This window comes from Equus przewalskii, chromosome 7 (assembly GCF_037783145.1).
Source record: "Equus przewalskii isolate Varuska chromosome 7, EquPr2, whole genome shotgun sequence".
NCBI classification, from domain to species: Eukaryota; Metazoa; Chordata; class Mammalia; order Perissodactyla; family Equidae; genus Equus; species Equus przewalskii.
Genome location: NC_091837.1, coordinates 7,796,901 through 7,803,534, shown reverse-complemented (window position 1 = coordinate 7,803,534; position 6,634 = coordinate 7,796,901). Strand labels below are relative to the sequence as shown.

At 60.7% G+C, this 6,634-nt stretch overlaps 1 protein-coding gene across 4 annotated transcripts; it reads right to left on the bottom strand.

Moving 5' to 3' along the window:
• Nucleotides 1-237: 237 nt before the first annotated feature.
• CASTOR1 (cytosolic arginine sensor for mTORC1 subunit 1) lies at nt 238-4,923 on the bottom strand. Of its 4 annotated transcripts, none has more exons than XM_008515649.2 (9): nt 4,566-4,923; nt 3,896-3,966; nt 2,540-2,727; nt 2,321-2,453; nt 1,945-2,071; nt 1,364-1,477; nt 1,112-1,194; nt 929-1,023; nt 238-800 (listed from the first exon to the last, which is right to left on the bottom strand). In XM_008515649.2, exons 1-9 carry the CDS (start codon nt 4,676-4,678, stop codon nt 732-734), a joined length of 993 nt encoding a protein of 330 aa, XP_008513871.1. In that variant the 5' UTR covers nt 4,679-4,923; the 3' UTR covers nt 238-731. The 4 variants fall into 4 exon arrangements, with proteins under 4 accessions (XP_008513871.1, XP_008513872.1, XP_070484642.1 ...); XM_008515650.2 differs by having other exon boundaries at nt 1,945-2,068; nt 4,566-4,916; XM_070628541.1 differs by lacking the exon at nt 1,364-1,477 and having other exon boundaries at nt 1,945-2,068; nt 4,566-4,880.
• Between the last annotated feature and the right edge of the window lie 1,711 nt (nt 4,924-6,634).

Here is a 6,634-nt window from a genome sequence, read left to right as displayed (position 1 = left end):
GGCAGCCCTGGATGTGACCTTGGATAAATCACTTCAGCTCTTGAAGCCCTGGTTCCTCATCTGGAAAATGGCGATGGTTGACGTACCACTCTCTCGGTGAAAAGTGAGGGAGGTGACGTGAGACCAGCCCTTAGCCAGCTACACGGAGAGAGACCAGAACCTTAGGCTGAGGCCAAGAGGAGCAGCAGAGCAGCCGCGGCTGAGGCTCAGGCGACCCTCAAGGACCACAGCCCAGCCTGGTCACTACAAGCCCTTTATTAATAAGTTGATAAAAATAGAAGAGAAAGAGATGTAAAAATACTGTTCTTGGAGGCCCCAGGATGGGGAGGCACTGTCATAAATCACCTGGCCAGAGAAGGCAACCCAGCCAGAGGCAGAATGGTGATCAGGGCCCTGTCCAGGGAGCAGCTGGCCCAGGGCACTGAGGGGGGGATGGCTCAGGCCTCAAGCAGGGAATGTGCAAATGCCGAGGCCGCTCAGGGAGTAATGGGTTGAGGGCTTCCTGGTGGAAGCCCTGAGCACCACGTTCCCCTGTTCGGGCAGACACACGTGTCCACGTGAGAGCTGGTGCCTGCACGCGACTTACAGACAGAGAGCAGAAGGAGGGATCCCCCGGCAGGATTGGGGGCTGGGGGGTGGGCTCATCTCAGAGCTTGAGGAAATAGCTTAGAGAAGTCTCTGGAAGCCTGGGGGCAAGGGAAGAGCATGGAGGCTGCTGTTTTCCTCAGGCCTCAGGAGCCCAGGCCTTCCTGCCGTCGCTGGAGGACCTCGATGACGCTCCCGATGCCGTCCTCTGGCACCTGCGGGTAGAGGCAGGGGTCAGGGCCGCCCCGACTTCCTGGCTCAGCTGGGTCTACCTCCTGTCCCCTCCACCCTTCTGGGCATCAGTATCTCTCCAGGACCCCCCATATCAGCCCATGGCACTCACCAGGGCGTGGTCAAAGTTGAAGGTGCTGATGTAGTAAGCAGAGATGTCAGCCGCAGCCAGGGGACCCGCGATCTGGGCCACAATCCCACATTCATCTGAGGGTTGAGGAAGGGTCCATGTGGATCAGCCTGGTCGCCCCACAGGCCCTCCCCAAGCCCCTAACACACAAGAAGCAGCCCTCACCAAAGCCCAGAGGCTGTCCACCGATGCGCACCATCCTCCACAGCTCTCCCGAGGAGCTGGTCAGCAGGAGGTCACTGGGGAACCTGGGGAGGTAGGTGGGAAGTGGGCAGGGCACCCACCCACCCCCTCCCTGCCCCACTGTGAGACCCTGGGGCATGTCGGCCTGGTGACCTCCAATTCTGACACTCCACCTCCTCCCTCCCTGGGGCTGGCTTAGGGTCTATGGTTCACCCTGGGTCAGGGGTCACATACTTTTTCTGTGTCTCAGCATCCATGACAATGGAGATATAGCCCTCAATGAGGGAGAAGGCAAAAAATGTGATGGAACTGGGTCCAGGACTGCCAGAGGCTGCCTCCTTGGGGGCACTGGGGAGGAACAGGAGACTCAGGTGCTCTTCTGGGCACCCAGCCCACTCCATCTCCTCCCAGTCAGCCTCCAGAGCCCCGGGCAGGAGCTGGCACAGGTGGCCCTGGGCAGACCCTCCCATCTCTGGGTCACTTTTCCTCCCGTCTGAGGGCCCTGATCTCCTTTGGTGCCAGGTATGGATGGAAGAGAATGATGAACCCTGTCTGTGCCAAAGGTGCAGGACCCCAGGGCCAGACGGCCTGACCAGGGCACGGCTCTGTCCACACTACAAGAGAGGACTCTGGCTGTGGTATCAGGACCTTCCTTGAACACCAGTGAAGGGCACATGGGCATCACAGGCTGCCATGAACCCCGAGACAGAACAGGGCACAGAGCTGCAGAATCAAGGGACAGGTGGAAGGTGGTGGGACAGAGCAGAGGGAATAATGGTGTGAGGACACAGGGATGAAGTGCACACAACACCCACCTGTGTGAGTAGAAGAGAACATCGATGAGGGTGGTGGCGATGGCTGGCAGTGTTTCAGGGTCCAGCGTGAGGACACAGAAGCGGTTCTGTGGACTCTGGATGGGATGCACTGTGGGGCTGGGCCCTGCTAAGGAGGGACCAGGCAGAGACAGGTGAAAAGGCAACCGTGGGCTGGGGCGCCCCCTGGTGGGGCCTGGGCTGAATGCAGGGTCATGCTCTACAAGAACCCACTGCAGTTTTCCCCGCCCCATCTCCCCATCTTGTGAGGCGGTGTCAGCTGGTCTCCCCATGCCCACAGACCCACCCGCACAAGGGAAGGGCCTCAGAGGGAAGAGGAGCCCCCGCCCAGGTTTGGGTGTCAGAGGTCGGGCCTCACCATGCTGGGCACGGGGAAAGCCGTTGCTGGAATCAGCCCTGGCAACAGGCACAGGCTCCCCGCCCACCTCTCGGTAAATGTCAAACTCCTGGGCCAGCGTGTGGATCACCTTGGACAGGTCCTGCTCCCGCACCTGGGCCACCGGGAGACGGCACATCACACGGGTCCCCAGACACCCATGCCCACCCTACCCTACACTGGCGCCTGCAGGAAACTCACCAGGATGAAGTCTGTCTGGTAAGTGGACAGCATCAGCACGGACACATGGTGCTTGGCTAGTGGTGCAATGACTGAGCGGGCGATCTTGGTGACCCCAGCAGCCTGCACGGCTGCTCCGCTGTGGGATGACACATTCAGCACCAGCCATGTGGCCTCAGCCACTTGCAGGAACTCAGATGGGGGCAGCTCTGTGGGTAGGGGGCACATGCTCGGTCAGGGCCCGCAGGGCTGGCCCCTGCCCCTCAGTTTCCCTGAGACTTGGAGGGCTCTCCCAAAGCAAGGTCGGGTCTGAGACTAGGGCTCTCTCCCTCCTCCGAGTCCTGCTCCTGAGACCTGCATGTATGGAAGGACTGAGAAATGCTCCAGGTGCTGGCCAGCCAGGGATTGCAACTTCCCAGTTAAGATCAAAGCTCCAGATTCAGACAGACCTGGGTTCAAATCCCAGCTTCGCCATTTATCTGCTGTTGGCCTGGGGCAAATGATTTAACATCTCTGAGTCTCAGTTTCCTCATCTGTAAAATGGGATGACAGTACTCATCTCCCTCATGACTGTTTTGTGGGTTAACAGGTTTTATACCATGTGACACCACCAGGGGGCGCCAGCAGATCATGTTGGCTGGCGTATGCCTTCCTCTCCTAGCACATCCAGACTTGCCTGCAGTACAAATAGGGAAACTAAGGCCTGAAGCGGTGCAGTGGGGGATGGGCCTAGCCCCAGTTGGCTAGCCTGAGAGTCCAGGCCTGTGAGGATGGGTCAAGCTGGCAGGAGTAGGAGCCAGATGTCAGTTCCAGGGACCAGGGAGGGATTAGGCTGGCGTCCAGTCCAGAGCAGAAGCCAGGGCCAGGGTGGTTGCTAATCAGCCAACCACAGCCAGGAGGCCCCCCCAGGACCCTGCCCTGGGCTGGCTGCCTGTTCCTGCATTCCTTCCCCAACCCTCAGACTCCTGGAGCTCCAGACCAGTCCGGGAGGGGGTGACCAGCACGAGGGAGAGAAGTCCGGAGAGAAACAATGGCCAGGGGGGTATATGAGCCACAGGAACACGATTCTTGGCCGGAAACGTAACTGAGGCTTTGCTGCTGGCCTGAGGCTCCTAAGTGCCCTTCACATACAGGCCCTCATGGGATCAGAACCTTAACTATACCATTTTACCTAAGAGGAAACAAATAGCTCAGAGCTGGGAAATGACTTGCCAAAGGGCACACAGCCAGTGAGTGGTGGAGTCCAATCCGAACCCAGATCCGTCCGCCTTAAAGGCCCCAGCTCTTGGGACATTAGATCCTAAAATCTAGTGAGAATCCCGAAAAGAGGGGAGGGCGACATCCTTTCCCTTCTCCCCCTGCCCAGCTCAGCCCCACCTTTGAAGCCCTCCTCGTCCACCATGAGCGTGTAATCCTCAGGGGTCTCCGTCAGGCTGAAGAACTTGCACCTGGTTGGGAGCGGGGGCATCTTCAGCCCGAGTTGGGCGGAGGGGGCAGGTAGACTTCGCTCTATCTGCCCGGAAAGACCCTTGCGGGGCGCCTTCCTGCCCCCTCAAGCCTCAATTTTCTCCCCAGGGCAGTGGGATATGGGCTCCACCTCTGGAATCGCGAAGTGTTTTCCCCTCCCGACCTCCGCAGGAGACCCCCGCCCCTCCATTCCGGGAGGGAGGAGAAGCTCACCTGCGGCAACAGCGCCGGGGGCGTCGGACCTTGGCCCCCCTAGACCCACCCCACTGACCAGATTAGAGGCATCTGGAAGAAGCTGACCCGATGGAAGTCACCAGGAAGGAATGCCTCCATTTAACACCACTCGGAGTTAAGCATTGACCACCCCAGGCTGTTTGCGCCTTAAGTGGCCCTGGGAGGGGGCCTCACGGGGCCGGATAGGCGGCGGTCACAGGGAGGGTAGGCCCAGGCCGGATGGCGGCCGGGGCGGGGGTCTCCCCGCCCGCTCCCGCTCGCCCCGCGGCGCTCCTAATCTCCCGACCCCATCCCGGAGCGACAGCGGAGCCCACCCCCATCTGTGCCTCCGAACCAGGGCGCGCACCGGCTGCGGTGGGGCAGGAAGAGCAGCTTGATGAGCGGGTGGGTATAGAGCCAGAGACCCGGACGGGCGAGGCTCAGCACCCGCACCCGGTGCTCTAAGATGTGCAGCTCCATCGCGGCCGGCGCGGACCCGAACCCACCACCAACCAGACCCAGGCCGCGCCGGGGGCGGGGCGGTGGGGGCGGTGCCGGAGGCTTAAAGGAGCCGCTGCGCGGCCGCGTCCACGCTGCCCGCTACGCCGCGGACCCGCCCAGCTTCGCGCCGCGTCCCACTCCCTGACTGCCACGCCTATCCAGGGTGGCCACGCCTTCTTCTAAAGCCTGAGCCTCGCCCGACTCCTTCCAGCCCGCCGAACCCCGCCCCTCTGGCTCCGCCCCTTTAGCGTTGCTCAGAGATCACCCGCTGACCCCACCCCCGTCGAGTCCTCCAGGCCACGCCCATGCCGCGCCCCTTCTCGGGGCTCCGCCTTTTCCGCAGGATGCCTGCCGCGTTGGGGTTGGAAGCAAGCGTGAGGTGTGGGGTCGTTTCTGACCTCTGGCCTCCGTATGGGTCTTATGACTGAGGTCACTGAAGTTTGGGAGGTTCATGAGGCGAGCCGGGGCTCGGCTGGGACCAGCATGCTGCCCCCAAGCCCCTGGAGCATGGATGGGTAGGGGTCTGCTGTGCAGCCTGGGTGACCCTGTGATTCTCTCCCAACAGTGTCTTGGTGCCTTTCTCCCTCCTTCCTTTCATGGCTCGGCATGGGGCAGGGCCACCAGAGCTGGCTGGAGTGGTGGAGACAAAAGTCCCAGTCCCCCAGCAAGGGTATTGATATATACCCCTCCCTGCTTTGTGAGCCCTGCAAGTGGGCTGACAAGGTAAAACCTGCCTGGCCTTGGTGGCCCCCACACCTGTTTCTCTCACCCAACTTCCAGAATAGAAGTCTCCCCACGGGGTCACAGAGATAGGGAGGGCCCCAGCCACCTCTGTCTGAGCAACATACTATGGGGTAGGGGGCTGAAGGTGGCCAGGCCTAAGGCTTGAGGCCCCTCAAGACTAAGTGCTTGGGCCAGGAATGCCCAAGGCACAGACTTTGGGGGACAGGCCCATGCATCTGGGGCTGACTGGGTACTCAGATCTCAGGCCTGAGACTTGAGCCCTGCTGAGGCCTCCCAGAGCCTGCAGCCATTAGCAGATCCCAGCTGGCCTGAGCACATCTGAACTTGCTTCATGTCCAAGGACACCCTGATCCGGACGGCCCTTGTCTGGCCCGAACATCCTCAGGCCTCAGATCTGAGGCTTTGAACTAAGCAGGTTAAAGCAGGCCTCGGGCCTGATAGGATCCAGCAGGCCTGAGCAGGCCTCCCGCTTGCTCGGGAGCCTTCCCTGCAGGTGGATGGACGCGGGGCAGCGCCTCGGCTCTCTGGACGCTCTGGCTTGGTGGGTTCCTATGGAACACTGTGCAGCTGCCACACAGGGGAGGGGAGTGTCCTCAAAGGCTGAGTCCATCTCATTGATGGCACGTGCAGATGGGGTAGGAAACCACAGGGGTGAGGGGCAGGAGGCAGGAACTGGGTGGCCTGCCCTGATAGGCTCATGTGACCTTTGACTCCCCAAGCCTCAGTCTCCCCATCTGTATCAGGACACGATGTTCCAGGCCGAGGCCCTGCAATGCCTGAAAGCTCCAGGGAGTCTCTACTCCTCCCTCTCCCGCCCCCTCCCCCCACGGCCCAGCCCAGCTTGATGGCCTGCCAGGAACAGCCACTATTGTTTGACTGGAAAAGCTGCTTCCTCAGCAGAAGGGGGGCCTCTCCCAGGGACACCATGTCCTCACCCTCAATAGTCATCAGGTTGTGACCATAGTGCCTGCCTGGGCCCTCAATGGCAGTCAGGTCACCTGGTACCCTGATCAGGAGAGGTAGCTGAGAGGCTCTGGGCACAAATCTGGATCAGCTTCATCTTTCCTACGCAGCTCCTCTGTTTCCTCATCTGTAAAATGGGGATAAATAACAGAGCCTACCTGATCAGGTACGTGACACCATCAGCCCAGCCTGGCACATACTAAGTGCCCAGTAAACTGCAGATGGCCT

Bases quoted from the DNA above. Each gene is read 5' to 3' on its own strand.
- CASTOR1 (XM_008515649.2), bottom strand. From the start codon at position 4,678: ATGGAGCTGCACATCTTAGAGCACCGGGTGCGGGTGCTGAGCCTCGCC. The intron at 3,967-4,565 runs GTGCGCGCCCTG...GCTCCCAACCAG, and splicing joins TTCCTGCCCCACCGCAGCCG to GTGCAAGTTCTTCAGCCTGA. The intron at 2,072-2,320 runs GTGAGGCCCGAC...GTCCCTCCTTAG, and splicing joins CTTTCCCCGTGCCCAGCATG to CAGGGCCCAGCCCCACAGTG.